At 30.6% G+C, this 18,814-nt stretch overlaps 1 protein-coding gene across 1 annotated transcript in view; it reads left to right on the top strand.

The window, feature by feature from the left end:
- The window catches only part of LOC140674594 (transmembrane protein 114), a 352,543-nt gene that overhangs the window by 51,581 nt on the left and 282,148 nt on the right, over positions 1–18,814 (top strand). Inside the window, exon 2 of the mRNA XM_072908242.1 lies at positions 9,824–9,984. Within this exon, the coding sequence (XP_072764343.1) occupies positions 9,952–9,984 (33 nt within the window). The 5' untranslated portion in view covers positions 9,824–9,951. The remainder of the gene's footprint in view (positions 1–9,823; positions 9,985–18,814) is intronic.

Genomic DNA, 18,814 nt, shown 5'->3' with positions numbered 1-18,814 from the left:
GGTTCACCGATAAACCTTTACTGTTCACTTTACAGAATGACGGGTTAAGGTAGACTGGTGAAAGAGCTTATATATAGTTTTCTTCCAAAACCCCTTTTTTATATGGTTTTTGGAGGAAGATTATCGCTCATGTAATTCTGAGTCATATTATTTTCTATGTTCTCTGCTGATAGTTCTATCGGTTCTAATTGGAAACTCCTCTAACGTTGTCAGGAACCCGTTTCCTGTTTTTTTTGGTATTTCCGGTGCATTTGGAAATCATATGGAAAAGGATGTGTTTCATGATTTTGTGAGAGGACTTAGACTTTGGTATTAAGTGCATTATTATCATTTCCCAATAAATTAAAGTCGTATTGCCCCTTTTCCGTTTTTTATGATAACAAGTTGTTATCGCGCGCTTGGTTGTTACCACGACTCCGAGAGAGTCGTTGAGGCAGTGTGCCCTAGTGAGTGTCGTAGTGTAGCCGATTAGTGTTAAAATTCCGTGAAAGGAAGGAATCGTGCAGTCGAGACGACGTAACACTTTCGAAGCATAGTACTTCGTAAACTAATAGGGATCGATGCATCACAGTCATTAGCAAATTTTCGCATTATAGAGCTCTGATATAACCTTTTTTCGGAGAATTTGCTCGAGGAACAGCAAAGACGTACTTATTTTTTGGGTTTACTCCAGTTTCAGAACGATATTTGAATAAAACATCTATGTATGAAATTAAAAATGTATGCAATAATACAGGAACAGTTCTTCCTAATTGCTTCTTATAGTTAATCGAACAAACTGCTTAGCTTGTTTTTGAGATTCTTTTGATATGTTATGAAATATATCAGGACTTTGTCAATCGTCTCTTGATTCTCATAGTTTTCAATGGAAAGTGTCTCAATTTCACCAGCTCTTCGTCGATTAAACATCTGGACAAGAATAAGACTGCCTTTTGTTAAATTTTTCCATGCGTCAAGATCAAATATTTCTAAAGAATTTTCATGGCTTCTTCACAAATTTTTTGTATAGTTGTACAATTTTTCGATGTCTGATTTTGATGAAAGTATAATTTGCTTTTCTCGCCGTTTATTTGTCCGATCCTCTATAACTTTTTTATTAATTGTCACTGGATAATCATCATCAAATAGCACCATAAAATCATCAACAGCTTTTTTTGCATCAAAATCTTCTTGGTTAATACATTCAGCAGCTTGTATATGAGCACACTTTTTCAATATTGTTCCCAAAGTAGTTGCATTATAAGGTGTTTGAAAAGTCTGTGACTCTGAGTCATAATTTGTACATTCTTTAGCAGCTTTTATAACGTCATCGTAATATCGAAGATGAAAAGTGGATGCAAAATCAGTAATTTTTTTTGTTAATTTTTTAAATTGCTACTTTGAAGCGACCAAGAAGCCGTAGATAATTTCTAATCATAACATATTGATGAGAAAGTTTGTACGTGTTGCATAATTTATTCCCAAATAAAATCAGAAGTTTATCGTATTTAATTGAGCTTGAAACATCATCTTGAAATAATGGGAAAACTTTTTGACACATCACATTATTAGCATAACAATGTATATATCCCATTAACTGTTTTCCTTTCACAAGTTGACCTTTTTGACCTTTCTCATGAACTGGGTTACATTTTATTAAATGCATCCTTAAAGTCTTTTTAGAAAAAAATCCTTTGCAATGACTGCAACACACGTAATTTTTGGCAGTATGTTTAAATTTTGAGGACATCGACAAGTTATGAGAATTCCCGTATTTAAATCGGCATCAATGTTATGAAGATAATTAGCATCTTTTCGAATTTTTTCGATAATTTTGCGTCGTTCTAGATTGCCTTTTGGAAAATGTATAAATTTATGAACTTCTGGTACATTTTTATGTTTCAGTTCCAAATGTCGAGCAAATTTTTTTTGCAACTTTTTACAATACGGGCGAAAATATTGTTTGAGTGAATAACCTGCATTGAAACAGGAACATAAATTTCACAAATATCAACCGGAAGTACATCATTATTAATAGGAAAATTCGGATTATTATTTACATTAGAATTTATTTTATTTATTGTAGAGACATCGCTACTCGGTACATAATCTAAACTTTTATCATGTCCATTATCAGTAACTGTGTCATTGATTTCCTTTAAGATAGTTTTTTCAACAGTGCCAGATTCAACATTTTTTTGTAACGATGAATTTGCAATATGATCACAAGATTCTTGCTCATTTTCAATTATTTCATGAGAATCTTCAATAATTTGTTACTCAGCTAATTAGATAAAATATTTTTTTTTAGAATATTCGATTCCATACTTGAGGATTTTAACCAATCATCTCCAATAAAGATAATTTTGGTTGCACCACTAGGCGTACTACTTTCAATGAATAAATTAGAACCAATTAATGAATTTTTATTAATTACAGTTAAACAATTGTCAATTTGATTCTTTATTGATGGTGTTTTCGAAATGGGTGTCAAACAACCAGTGCCTTTTACAGAATCAGAAATTCGAGTTATGATTAAATGATGGCAGTGATCTCGATTCAGCTTTTGTATTATTCACATTATTAATATCGTTCATCTTTCTTTGCAAGGCTTCGTGTGAATCTAACAATTAATAATTAAAGTTTAGTATCAAGCAACTATAAACAGGGTGATTCAAAACAACCTGATGTCCTTAAAATGATATATTCTTGAGTGAATTCTAGGACAATTTTCCTTTACCAAAATTTGATTTGAAGCATAGTTTTTGAGTTATAAGCAAAAATAGTTAGCAAATCACGCGTCAAGTAAAGAAGGCAGGCAGGAGCGGCGCCGCGAGCGCAGGCGCAGCTGACCGTCCGACGGGTGATTATTACCGCATGAGTCGCTATTTTATCTTATAACATAATATTATGCTTTAAATAAAATTTTGGGATTTCCCAAATTTCCCAAAATTTTATTTAAAGCATAATTTTGGGATTTCCCAAATTTCTCAAGGGTGTCCGGTAATAATCGCCCAACCTTTTATGAGCAGATAGAACAGGTCAAACCGAATAGAAAAGTCCTCTACATTTTGCAATTTTCGTAATAATTACCAAGAAATTAATTAACAAAGATTGACAAATCCAAGTGAGTACAAGCACGCGGCGAGAAGGCCCATCCTACTGCTACACGGTTACTAGGCGCGTTACTCGTACGTAGCCATTGCTAGTCGTAGACCGCTCCTCCTATCATTCAATGAGCGCCTAGTAACCGCGTAGCAGTAGGATGGGCCTTCTCGCCGTGCGCTTGTACTCGCCTGGATTTGTCAATCTTTGTTAATTAATTTCTTGGTAATTATTACGAAGATTGCAAAATGGTAGAGGACTTTTCTATTCGGTTTGACCTGCTCTATTTGCCCATGAAAGGTTGGGCAATTATTACCGGACATCCTGTATGTAATACTCTTATATTGTTAACAGAGGTCGAAAAGCTGTAGCCAACATTACGGTGCGGACGATTTGTTTCTCGCTCTAGAGCAGAATAACTGTGCTGAATGATGTGCGTATGTGCTGAAACCGAAAGTGGGGATGCGTCTAATAAGTCACGCTTTTACAGACGTCGCGCATGCGTAGAACGGCCAAATCGTCTGCTATATATTTCTCTCTTCGGCATGACTTTTGTCTCTTTTTTTCTTATAGGTGTTAACAATACAGGAATATTACATATATGATTAGATGCTTTTATCGGGCCGATTTCCCGAAACGACGCCTATTATTCCCTCACTACTGCTCAAGGCTCGACGGCCGAGTCACCGATCGCGCATGAACATTATACTTCAGGCGCGTTCCTATATAAGAAATATACTGGGGTTCGTTTCTTACATCATAAATCGTAACTAAAACATATTTCTCACTAAATAATTTTTATTTTTATAAATAAATAAATATTAAAATTTTATTATTAATTTATGTATTTAGAGCGCTATATACAATTTATAATAAAATTAATAACAAAATTTTGAATATTTAATTATTTATGAAAATGAAAATTATTTAGTGAGAAAAATGTTTTAATGACGATTTGTAGCGTAAAATACGTTCCTCAATATATTTTTTATATACCGTCTATGTGCGGTCGGCGGCTTGAGTCTCGAGCGATAACGCGAAAATAATAGACGTCACTTAGAAAATCGGCCCAAAAAAGCATCTAACTCTAAACACAGAACTTTAGCACTTCATCCATCGCTTCGAGCTGTCATATATATATATATATATAAATATATATATATATATATATATGACAGCTCGAAGCGATGGATGAAGTGCTAAAGTTCTGTGTTTAGAGTTAGATGCTTTTTTGGGCCGATTTTCTAAGTGACGTCTATTATTTTCGCGTTATCGCTCGAGACTCAAGCCGCCGACCGCACATAGACGGTATATAAAAAATATATTGAGGAACGTATTTTACGCTACAAATCGTCATTAAAACATTTTTCTCACTAAATAATTTTCATTTTCATAAATAATTAAATATATATATATATATACATATAAGTATATATATATATATATATATATATATATATATATATATATATATATATATATATACATATATATGTATATATATGCCCAAGGAATTTATAAAAGACATTTGTTCAAGCACACGCATACTTTAAAGACATTTTGTTAATTTGGGGACATAATAATCGTTGAAATATTAATTTGGAAAAATTTTTGAACAAGCGCACGTCTTACGTAACTGGATCCTAATGTACGTTCTAGTTGTGTAGTGATAATTGTTGCACGGTAACTAAAAATTGGGTCAATGGCATTCTTAGAGCGGATATCATACAATCAAGTTCCTCTCAACGCATGCTCATTCTTTAATATTTTTATATTAATATTTAAATGTTTATTGAAAAAACTGCATGATGATAAATGACTCTTTCGTTTATTTTGCTTCTGCTCACTAGCGTTGATTCTCTCTTTACGTACATTTTTTATATTTTCATACGTATATATACACGATATATGCTCAAAGAATTTATTAGAGACATTTTTGAACATGCATACATTTTGAAGACATTTTGATAATTTGGGGATAATTTAAAGATTACGACAAAAGTTTTTTTCTGTATTCCAAATTAATATTTTCAAGATTAATTTTTATTAATCGATAATAAGGTTTATCCTTCATGTTAAGTAGAATTTATTACATTTATACATAGATTTATAAACAAATAGACGAAAAAGATATCGGTGTGGGGCTGAATAGCTCAGTGATAAGAGCAGTCGCTCGGCAAACGACAGACTTGAGTTCGATTCCCGATTCAGCGACTTCGCCCCGATATTTTTTCTCGTCTACATCTCTTTTTTTTTGGGGGGGGAGGGTAAAAAGAAGTTATAGAATTCTCAAAAATGAGAATCTATTTCTTGGTAAAATACATTAAAATATATGTCCTGTGCACGATTTAAGTTTCGCGGAAAGAATTAATTTTCTAAAGAAATTCACGCATTAACATCCGCGTATGGCTCTCATTGCCAAGCTGATAGTTACGTTTTTTATTTAAATTCAAATAAGTACTACTATTATTTATTTGGAAAAACTAAATTATTAATTTTATCACAATTTAAGATAAAAAACATACAAAATTAAACATATAGGTATGTACAGATAGATATTATTGTATGTATACATAATTATAATAATTTAATGTTGATTTTCAACATTTTTGTTTTATTTCGTGTTATTTTAAAAGTTACAATTATTGAGCTAACAAAAACCTGATTAAAACTGATTAGAATGTTTGAGAGAAATGTTTGCAAAAAATGAAAATTTTATTAAAATAAAAATTTATTTTCAAGTTATTTATGATTTATAATGGTTTGATTTTCTCAATATTTGCAGTATTTTAAGTAATGAGTCAATAAGTATAATATTCATTTTATTTGAAAAGAAAAACTTTTTGATTTATATTTAAATAAATACTGTTCAATTTGTGCATCTAATAATTTTATTACGTAATTTTGTTACATAAATATCAGTTCTTAATCCATAGAGATTTAGTAATGTCGACATTGTCCACTTGGAACAAAGTTAATGTAAATTTGCAATATAATAATAAGGTTGTTGTTCCAAAAGGGGAACTCCTCCAATTGATGAACTTTTACAAGTAGTTTCAAGGAATCATATTAAGATAATCTGTCAAGGTCTCACATGTGGGTTTTTAATAGTTAAAAAAATACAAACAAAAAAAACCTAAACTAAATTAAATATACACTTTCAATATTTTCATCCACCTCGCTTCGCGTGGAAAGTTGTAAATCCAAAACGTAAACTTTGCTTTGTCTTGCAACGTACATGCGAAGCGAGGTGGACGGGGTGAGTGCGGGTGAGGGAGCTGAAGGCCCCCCTTGCACACACACACACACACACACTCCTATGTGTGCGTGCGTGCGTGCGTGCGTGCGTGTGATTATGAAAATATTGAAAATATATATGAAGATAAAGCAACAAATACAATAATTATGGCATTTTGAAATAAAACATTTTTTGTTTATAACTTTCTAACAAACAATGAGCGACGGCTAAAACCTTTTGAACGTTACTCAGGACAGTGACCTTGACAATATATGTTAAGGTCATTAACTTTTGGAAGAGCTGACCTTATGCAAATATTTCCCACTTTTTTGTTAATAACTTTTTAATGAACAATGAGCGACGGCTAAAACCTTTTAAATGTTACTCAAGGTCAAGATCATTAGGGCTGGATCCCCTATTCGGCATTTTTATCACAGAATTAAATAACCCGAAGGTAGGATCTTCATAAATAATCTCTAGATATCATAACAATATCACCTACAAAAACTCATCAAAATCGGAGGGGTTCCTCTTTCAGAACTACAGCCGAGGGGAACTGTAGAATAGGAGAGGAAAGGGCAGAGGTTCAGTAGTTAGGAATCGGTTAACTTCGGTTACATAATGCCATAAGAGGTACGGAGTTACCCGAAACGTAACTACTCGTCCCCTTACCGCGAATCTTAACCCCCGCTGAGTAAATACTCCGTCTATGCGTATGGTGTTGACTGTGCTTACATCGGGTTATGGTTGCTAATATTATCATAGCAGGCTTTGCCCATCACGTTGTACAGTGCTGTACAGACATGATCCAGGCAATGCCGACCGCATACCATGCGGAGTTTTCCCGTAACATATATATATATACACTCACCTGCAAAAAAACGGGCCACCCAAATTAAGTACAAATTTTTTAACATCTTCCAATAGCGATAACCAGTCGGCCAAAAATCATCGTATCGGGATGGGCCAAAGTGCAAATGAAAGCTTAAACATTCCTCTAAACAACAAAAAAATTCAGAATTTTTTTACAATAAATATTACAAAATGGGGGACCTTAGGACGAGACCTTAAAAAATGAGGGAAAAAATTTTTTTTTTAAACTTGCGCAGCTAAGTGGAATCTGATGCCGTGTGTGTGTGTGTACGTATAAAAATTTCAAATAGTTATATAAGGAGTTACTTAACGACTATCTCGTAATTATTTAATTTTTGGGAATGAATGGCGCTCAAATATTTAATTTCAAAAGCAATGTTGCCTAATTATATTTTAAAAATATAATATATTGAAATGTACACACATAGCAGATATTACTTTTCTAGAAATTAATATAAAAATTATTCATGATTTGTGCATATTATATAAAATATTTTCATATACATATATTGAGATATCAAAATATTAAATATTAAATGTTAAATATCATATTTGAAATATCAAGCTTTTAAGTTTATGGCACGCCGTTTTGCTATTTAATATGATCATAAAAATTCTACCAAATTAAATTGATACTGTAAGAAAAAAAATTATAATTATGTCTAGACATATTTATAATTCATTAAATTATTATTAAGCTACCATATAATTAAACAAGCAGAATTTAAATTATGTCTAGAGATAATATTAATTTTGAATTTATTTTATGTTATAACATAAAAATTTTGGGGGAATGAAAATTATGTACACAATTTTAATTCGGGAATTAAATTTATGTACATAATTTTAATTCGGGAATTAAAATTATGTACATAATGGAAATTCGGGAATTAAATTTATGTACATAATAGAAATTCTGAATAAATATTATGTCTTGACATAATGAAAATGTCTTTTGATTTAAAATTTCGTATGAATTCTAGAATTAAAATGATAGTAGCACGTAATTCTAATTTTTAATTTTCATTAGGTCAAGACATAATTTTAATTCTTTTTTATTATGTCATGAGATAATATTAATGTATCCTTATTGCGTCGTAACACAATTTTAATTCATTGATTTATTATGATAGGTTACACAATTTATATTCTTGCAATTATTATTATGTTACGACATAATAAAAATACATTAATATTATCTCATGACATAATAAAAATGAATTAAAATTATGTCTTGACATAAAAATAATTCCACTTATTTTATATCTCTCTATGTATTTTGAATTAATTTTATGTCATGACATAATTTTAATTTATTTTTATTTTGTTATGACATAATAAAAATAGTTTCGAAGAAATATTTACTTCAATTTAAATCGATTATTATGCCACGCCGTTTTGCTATTTAATACAATCATAGAAATTCTACTAAATTAAATTGACACTGAAAGAAAAGAAATTATATTTTATAATAAAAATAAATTAAAATTATGTCTTGACATAAAAATAATTCCACCTAGGCTATATCTTTTTCTATGTATTTTGAATTAACTTTATGTTAACACATAATTTTAATTTATTTTTATTATGTTATAACATAATAAAAATAGTTTCGAAGAAATACCTGTTTCAGTTTAAAAAGATTATTAAATTTTTATTTTAGATTAAAAAATCTTATTAATAAATAGCAAAACGGCGTGCCATATAAGTTTATTAATTATGCCTTTTCAAATAAAATTTAAAAAATACATAAAAATTTAACAAAATAAAATTTTAAAAATGTTTGTATATAATTAATAAATTAAATGATAGCAAATATTAATTTAAAAAAAAAAATTTAATACTTAGACGATTGCTGAAAGGGATTTAAATCTTCTAACGAATAACAATAAGAGAAACAAAACATATAATGACCAAAACATATGTATATCATTCTCGATTATTTTTATATTATTAATATAAATGATTATTTAATAACGATCTTATTTGATTCTTATTGCGATTGCATTTCCCGAAAAACAATAACTTTGCAGAAAGAGAAAACTACAGGAAACTACAGTGAAACAAGATGTAATATCAGAAATATTTTCTGAACTGCAAAACTGTTTGCTTCTTTTATATTTATATTTTTACAACAGAAAACTACAATAAAAAATGTGAAAGAAACAAAATTTCTTCTTTCTTCAATGTGTCTTCTTTAAACTTTTGGCTAAAATATGATTTTTGTAAATAAAAATTCATTTTAGACAAATACAGCAATCTGTAAAATTTTAGCAATGTTATATCGGTACTTATGTTAAAATATGAGTGTTTTACAATTTTTAATATTTACATTAGACATTACTTTTTTCCATCTATTAAAACGACTGAGATTGAAAATTGTGTCTAAAATATGCTTTATTTTAAGAAGGTAAATTTAAAAAACTAAACTTAAAAATAATATCTGAAAGTTAAATGACGACTCTGCTTTGTAAGTTTATTGATTTGATAAAAAAAAACGAAACATTTTGTATATTATTTCATTTTCGATTTTATTTGAGAAATATCACAAACCTTTTACTAATTTTATAAATATAAAAATGTTGTATTCTTATATCTCTTACATCTGACCTTTTTCTATTCTGCCAGGTTGTTGGTCCAAGTTAAGTTATAAACACTTTGGTGAACATCGTATAGCAGACATTATCGACTTATTGCACGTGCCAGATACGCATTCTTGAATTGTTACCAAGAGGCAGGGAGAAACAGAAGACGACATGGCAAATCGGATGAAGGCTTTATACAATCAGGTATAATAAGAAAATATACAATAAGAATTTGAATCTATTTGGATACACATATTATTTAAATTAGATAGATTTTAAGCATTTAATTAAATGCTGATATAAATAAACTAATTTATGATCACATATTTCATAATATTTTAACATCAATAACAATTTATGACAATAAATAAAGATCTACTTAAAAGTTAAGACACAATAATTGCATATAAAAGATAAAGTTGCATTGATATTCATGAAATTAAAATCTATTAATATTAATTATATATCTGTTAATATTAATTGTATATAACAGGGTTATATATGAATTTCACAAAATGTATAAAAAAGATATTCGAAATTTAAACAAAATTTGGAGTCAATCAATAGAATAGTTTTCTTAGTTTTACTTTATTTTTATATTAATTTTGCACAAAATTACGGACGCATGCGCTTTTATAATAAGATCTGCCTGTCTTTCGAATAAATGTTGTATTCTCATTTATTGTTTTTCTTATCTGATCACTCACGGTTCGTTCATATATATTTTAATTTTTATATTTTAATTTTCTTATTTTATCTCTTTTTAAAACTAATTGTAATAAATTAATGAAATTTTTACCGTTAAAGTGACATCAAACACGACATATTTTAAATCATTTTTACTAAACACGTAACCAAAATTTTATTATGTATTTATTATAATTAAAAATTACTTAAATTATATCATGTTTGATGTCATATTAAACAAAAAAAAATTATCAATTCATTACATATTATTTTTAAAAAGCTAAAATACACAATAAAAGTTTTAATTTTTATTTTATAAAATTTTATGTTTCGTGAATTGTTATAGATAAAAGATCTTTGTAAGATATTTCGGAATACTTTGATGCTAATGAATTACCGAAACGAGAGCAAGAACGAGAAAAATTACTAAATATCTCACAGAATAATAAAGTAAATTTCTTTTTTGGTATTTTCTTTAAGAATAATTTTAATTGATTGATAAAATTCGGAACTTTTTAATTTTTTTCTATGCTCTGTGTTTTAATTTTTTATTTCTATTATAATCATTAGGTAACAATATAATGTCAATCTATAAATTCTATAAATATAAACAATCAATGTACACGCACCGGCATAAATGGTGTCGGTAAATGTGTATGTACGTACGTGTATGACAACCGAGAGCGTCACATACACATGCAGCGCGTACGTACGTGTCACTTGAAGCGCGGCGGAGTTCATGCAGCGGAGGAGAAAAAAGTGGGAGGCAATCCGATGTTGCATCCTTAGCGCAAGCCGCACGATCGAGAGAGAAAGCATGACAAGACGTGATGCCGATTAGTGGTGTCCTGTAGCACTGCCTCACTCACTCTACGCTTGAATGCAGGAGGAATGAGCGAGAGAGCTGTAGGACACCGCGTTGTCTCTATATGCGTCTCGTTCGCTCTCGCGCTTATGTCATGCTTTCTTTTTTATTCTTTCAAGAAACGTGGCTGAACTCTGCGCATCGAATGCCGGCATTCGTAATTATTTTATTCGTATTATTTTTTATATATAAATTCTCTCTCTCTCTCTCTCTATATATATATATATATATTTTTTTTTTATTTTATATTTTATATATAATTATATGTAAAAATATATATATATATGTATTTATGAAAATAAATAAAAAAAGAGAGAAAATAAATAGAGTTTTTAATTTACTTTAAATTAATATTTAATATTAATATATGTATAATTTAATCATTAATATTTAAAAAACTTTTTTATGAAGATATCTAAATTTTTGTAATATTACGCAGCATAACGTTATCTTCCCTAAATTAGTTACATTTTTATATAAGTATTGTAAATTTACAGTTAAATGCTCGTTGGTTCATTTGTGACAAACCATGAATTCGATCAGATATCGATATTGTGTTATAAACCCGGTAAAAAATTTTTATATATAATCAGACAAAAATAGTCGTATCTAATTATACAAATTTATATACGAAATTTGTCCATTTTATATATGATTATATATAATTATTAATAATTATAAATAAAATGTTGCAGGCATTGTGTATAAGTATGTATAAGCTTACATATACATAATTCTAATTGTAGCTATCAATCCATTTATATATAAATATACGTAACGTTTTATACGGTGTCATCTATAATAATTATACATATTTTTACACAATTGTGTTGAATCCTGTATAATAATATTCAATTCTGTATAACTATACATAAGAAATTTTTTATCGGGAATTTAAAATTTGAGTTTTGTAATAATACAATTACGAAAAATATTTTATATCACGAATTATCATTTCTACACGTTTATTTATAAGTAATTATAAATTTAATTACAAACGGATGCAAGTTTACAATTACTGTTCTAGTGAATCTCAAAATTACTCATAATGATACATGTATATATATATTTTTTAGCAAATTTTTTTACATAAATAGAAAAAAAAATACGCAATCATAAATAAATTAATATTTAATTAGAATAATCATATTTTTTTGATATATGTGAAACCGAACTTCTAATATTAATATAATATAATTATAATTTTACGAATGCCGGCATTCGATGCGCAGAGTTCAGCCACGTTTCTTGAAAGAATAAAAAAGAAAGCATGACATAAGCGCGAGAGCGAACGAGACGCATATAGAGACAACGCGGTGTCCTATAGCTCTCTCGCTCATTCCTCCTGCATTCAAGCGTAGAGTGAGTGAGGCAGTGCTACAGGACACCACTAATCGGCATCACGTCTTGTCATGCTTTCTCTCTCGATCGTGCGGCTTGCGCTAAGGATGCAACATCGAATTGCCTCCCACTTTTTTCTCCTCCGCTGCATGAACTCCGCCGCGCTTCAAGTGACACGTACGTACGCGCTGCATGTGTATGTGACGCTCTCGGTTGTCATACACGTACGTACATACACATTTACCGACGGACACCATTTATGCCGGTGCGTGTACATATTTATATACAATATTTTTAAGAGTTGTTTTGAATTTTAGCTGTTTTTTGATGATTTGTCAAAATAATATGTTTGTTTGATATTTATGTTATTATATATGTTCTACGATGGAGTCATCCAAGATATAATCTATTAGACAGATACTCGCTGTCGCATGATGCACATTTAGCGTCATTATGCCTTCTTGGCTGAAGATAGCTTTTTCCTGGTCAAATAATAGCTAAACGCGTCGCGTTTAGTTATTTATGCATCATAACTGTTAATTTAATAAGAAATATTGTTTCTCAAAGTCGTGTCTGTGTCAGCTCTAAGTATTTGGAAGGAAGGTTGAATCACGGAGTGTCGTCTAGAAATATAAGGAGTGAAAAAAATACAAGAACATATATAGTAATTATGTGAATGATAATTATTATAAAATAAATTCATAAATATATAATTTCAGTTATTAGTAGAATGTTATGAGATAAATCACATCAAAACAATACGGTTCTACTCTGATATAATTTGCTCTTTGGTATCACACGAGATTTAACGTGATCAAAACTCAGATGAGACACAATGCTCTGGAGATTGTAAAACTTACAAAAGTTTTCAAGTGACGTTTGTCTGATGATGTTCCAGCTTGTAACTAAAATTATATATCTATAAATTTATCTCATAACAATTATACATTGTTCATATAATTAATATAATATGTTTTTATATTTCTTGTCTCTCTTTATACATATTTTCTCGTGACACTTCGTAATTTAACTTGCGCAAGTACTTAAAGCTATCAAACTGATGAACATGGCTCCAAAATAATGTTGCTAGTTTCTTCTTGGACTAATAGTTATGATGCATAAATAACTAGACGTGATCTACTTATTTAGAACTAGCATTTAGCTATTATTCAATACGAAAAAAGTTACATTTACGCGGACAAAATATTAATAATTGCGTATATATACAGGGTGTCCCCAATTTAAATGGCAAAACTTCGGGAGCGTGTAGGGGATCGAAAAACTAAGACAAAAAGTCTTTTAGAGATTTGCTCTGTGGTAGTATAGTGTCAGAGATTCATTTGTGTGTTGGAAAGAGGGTTATTTTTAAAAATATTTTATCCTAAAGTAGTTTATATATGTGCACAGTTTCTAAACAATATTTTATTTCAAAGACAATTTATTCGTACATGTGCTAATTGCTTCCAAAAATATTTTACTATAGAAGCAGTTTGTATGTGTATTTTGATTATTTTCAACAATATTTGATTTCAGAAACAGTCTATTTGTCGGCTGGTTATTTACAAAGATATTTTCTCTCAAATGCGATCTATTTATAAACTATGATTAGTTTACAAAATATTTAAGACCAGAAGTAATTTTTCCTATGTACCATTCTCTTGATATATTAGTCGATAATGAAATGTTAGTGTATTTTATGATTTGAAATCGGTTGATTATCATGTGTTACCGTGATGTATTACTGTCACTCTGATACTTTAAAAGATCTCTTATAATTAGCTATTTATGAATAACCTTTTTTTTATTATAAAAAATACTAGTGTTAAAAGCTCATAAGAAGTTTGAAATTTGCGCTCGATATTTGAACGGCCAATAATTCACACGGCGCTGTTGAAAGGGCGCGTCGACGGACCCAAAGAGAAACAGAGGCGCTTGCAACGCTTTTTGTTCTTGACTACTTAACCTTTGTTCGTTGTGAGTGAGTCGTCGTCGCGTACAGTTGTGTTGCATCTCAAATACGAAAATATAGAATGTATTTTCATTAGCTGACTATCGAAAGAAATCAATAGGCGGTTATACACCGTTCTCGCAAAAGATCCTACAAGCTATTATTATACGTTCTCAAAACAATGTCGGTCGTTCGTAAAACGACGAAGGCGGCCCTTGTGCCGTTCTCTAAAAATCAACGCAGGCAGCCTTTGTGCCGTTCTCTAAAGAAAGACCCACGCAGGCGGCCTTTGTGCCGTTCTCTAAAATCAGTTGGTATCAAACAGTACTCAAGGCGACGCTATCGTTTTAAGGCGGTTTTAAACCGTGCTCAAGTTGTATGGGAGATCCTTATCAATAGATCTCTTCTCTCTATCGAATGAATCTTATTCACAAGGCGGCATGAGGCCGTTCTCAAGGCTTACAGCAGGCCTCATTTGTAAAATGAATAATACGTTTATGATTATTGAATCATAAACAATAAGAGGAAAGTAATCTGTACATCACAAATTTAATAACAAATTGTCTTTTCAGGCTTATGTTTAATAGAGTTAATTTTCACTTAACTTTAAGATTTAATTTTGTGTAACCAAAGTGAAGTCATTTAGCCTTTTATTTTCATTTTTCTTATTATCTATACTTACATTTTATTTATGTTTTAACTGCCTTTTGCGTTCTTTACATGTGGGTGAATCCTTTGATTTGCTTGATATTGAATATACCATTGGATTATATTGGCAGTTCAGTTATATTAATTATTTAGTTAAATATATTAGTTCAATATAACTTTAATGTTTACTATTGTTCTTTATGGTTAAATAAGTTATAAGGATTCAAATTTACTTTATATTTGTTACCTCATTTACGTTTCATTATTATAATATTTAAGACATATGTTCCTAATATTTATATATATATATATATATATATATATATATATATATATATATGTTTTCTTTAATAATTTTATGGATTATCATTAAGTTGCATACTACCTGTAGGTTTTTAATATTCTCCTAACTTGTCTTGACTAATTATTCATTATAATATATTACTCTATCGTCTTTCTTGATTTTGTCACTTTTTTCTGCTGTGTGTTGTGTTATTTATTTCCAGCCATTTCTGATTTAGTTATTACTCGTGGTTTGAAACATAACAACTAGTGTATTGTAATTTCTTTAATTAGTGTAAATAATCCACAAAAATAATTGACGTAACTAATTACCATTATATATATAAATAAATATACACACACACACACACACACATATATATATATATATATATATATATATATATATATATATACGGGTGTCCCAGACCTACCGAATCACCTGTTAATGGTGGATTCCTGAGGGCATTTGGAGACGAAAATCCTAATACCAAAATGTCGAGGCTACAATAGTTTTCAAATGGTAAGAGTTTAAAGTTGACCAATTAGCATGACAAAACTTCGCGCGCTCAGGCACGTCGCACATTAAAAGTGCCACCGCACTAAATTTAATTATCGACATTGAAATATTGATAAATTATGTATTTATTTTATTGTTAAGTTATTGTTATGTAGTAATTTTTATTGTTATTAAAATAATTTATTGTTATTAAAATAATTTTATAAATTTATCTCCTTCATGTGCGGTTATCGGTATTAGAATATCTCCGCAATGACAGAAAATCTTCGTAATTCCGCGCGCAACATCGAGATTGAATTTAATTGGGTAGTTACGAAAATTTTCTGTCATTGCAGAGATATTCTAATACCGAAATTTATTAACCGCACATGAAGGAGATAAATTTATAAAATTATTTTAATAACAATAAAAATTACTATATAACAATAACTTAACAATAAATTAAATACATAATTTATCAATATTTCAATGTCGATAATTAAATTTAGTGCGGTGGCACTTTTAATGTGCGACGTGCCTGAGCACGCGAAGTTTTTCATGCTAATTGGTCAACTTTAAACTCTTACCATTTGAAAACTATTGTAGCCTCGACATTTTGGTATTAGGATTTTCGTCTCCAAATGACCTCAGGAATCCACCATTAACAGGTGATTTGGTAGGTCTGGGACACCCTGTATATATATATATATATATACAGGGTGTCCCAGAACAACCTTCCGTCCGTAAAATGACGTATTTCTGACACAATTCTAAAACAATTTTTCTATTACCAAAATTTGATTTGAAGCGTAGTTTTTGTGTTATAAGCAAAAATAGTTAGCAAATCACGCGTCGAGTATAGAAGGTAGGTAGGAACGGCACGGCACACCGCGAGCGCGGGCGCAGCTGACCGTCCGACGGGTCATTACCGCCGCATGAGTCGCTAACTATTTTATCTTATAGCATAAAATTATGCTCTAAATAAAATTTTGATAAAGAAGAAAATGTCTTATAATTACGTCAGAAATACGTGTTCCTTAAAATAACATTACTTTAATGACCAAAAGTTCTTCCGGATTGCCGGCCGTCGGACGCTGCGATCAGCTGATTGCTACACGCGATGTGTGTATGTCTGAGTGTGTGCGCAAAAGGAAGGGACAGAATGAGTGAAAGAAAGAGAGAGAGAGAAATAACCGCCTCCGCGACGGCGACGCTCCTTCGATTGTCATCGACATTGTCGTCAACGACTTCAAACTGATCGATATATTGATTTTCCGGCTCAGCTGAGAGACACATCGCGTGTAGCAATCAGCTGATCGCAGCGTCCAACGTTATTTTAAGGAACACTTATTCCTGACGTAATTATAAGACATTTTCTTCTTTACCAAAATTTTATTTAAAGCATAATTTTATGCTATAAGATAAAATAGTTAGCGACTCATGCGGTTGTAATCACCCGTCGGACGGTCAGCTGCGCCCGCGCTCGCGGTGTGCCGTGCCGCTCCTGCCTGCCTTCTATACTCGACGTGTGATTTGCTAACTATTTTTGCTTATAACACAAAAACTACGCTTCAAATCAAATTTTGGTAAAGGAAAAATTGTCTTAGAATTGTGTCAGAAATACGTCATTTTACGGACGGAAGGTTGTTCTGGGACACCCTGTATATACATATATATATATATATATACAGGGTGTCCCATAATTCGCGAACCACCCGTCAGGTGAAGGTAGAGTAGGTTAAACTGAGTAAAAAAGTTATGTACCATTTTGCAATTTTCGCAATAGTTAATGAGATATTAATTATAAGAGATCAACCAATCGGCGCCCGGCAGAAGCGCGCGGCACGAAGAAGCCTCCCCATTGTTACTTGATACTAGGCGCGCCGATATGTGTGTGTGACTATGTGTGTGACTCTTTAGGTTGTCAATGCAGAGTGTTCCTCCCACTGTTTCGTCGGCGCGCCTAGTATCAAGTAACAATGGGAGGCTTCTTTGTGCCGCGCGCTCCTGCCGGGCGCCGATTGGCTGATCTTTTATAATTAATATCTCATTAACTATTGCGAAAATTGCAAAATGGTAGATAATTTTTTTATTCAGTTTAACTTACTCTACCTGCACGTAACGAGTGGTTCGCGAATTATGGGACACCCTGTATATATATATATATATATATATATATATATATTATATATATATATGTATATATAGTTATTTATATATATAATGGTAATTAGTTACGTCAATTATTTTTGTGGATTATACATATATGGGGCATTCTTTGTCAAGCGATTACCCGTCGTTCCAAAATTGTATTCGACCATCGTAAAAGGACCATTTTGCACACAAAGTTACTTACAGGCATAAGCCACCTAAAGCCATGTGGCCTTTTGAAAAATTCAAAATGGTGGATCCAATATGGCGGACATAAAAGTTCAAAATGTAAAATAGTTTACAAGTTTACTTTAGTCTTGCTTATTAAGGGTTTTCAAGAATGCTGATTACGAAAATGTTATTCAATTTTAGAAATTTAAAATGGCGGATCCAATATGGCGGACATAAAAGTGCGATATGTAAAATAAAATAAAATTTAAAATTTACTGCAATCTTGCTTACTAAAGGTTTTCGAGGATGCTGATTATAAATCTGTTATCAGAAATATTAAATTCAAGATATCTATTGCTTATTTTCATTTTCAATACTACTGTAAAGAGTAGTTGGATGAGAGAAGGCACATCAGAAATCAATGCTATTATTATACAATACA

Source organism: Anoplolepis gracilipes, chromosome 16, assembly GCF_047496725.1.
Source record: "Anoplolepis gracilipes chromosome 16, ASM4749672v1, whole genome shotgun sequence".
NCBI classification, from domain to species: domain Eukaryota; kingdom Metazoa; phylum Arthropoda; class Insecta; order Hymenoptera; family Formicidae; genus Anoplolepis; species Anoplolepis gracilipes.
Note: the sequence above shows the minus strand (reverse complement) of the source record. Positions and strands in the feature narration are given on the sequence as shown.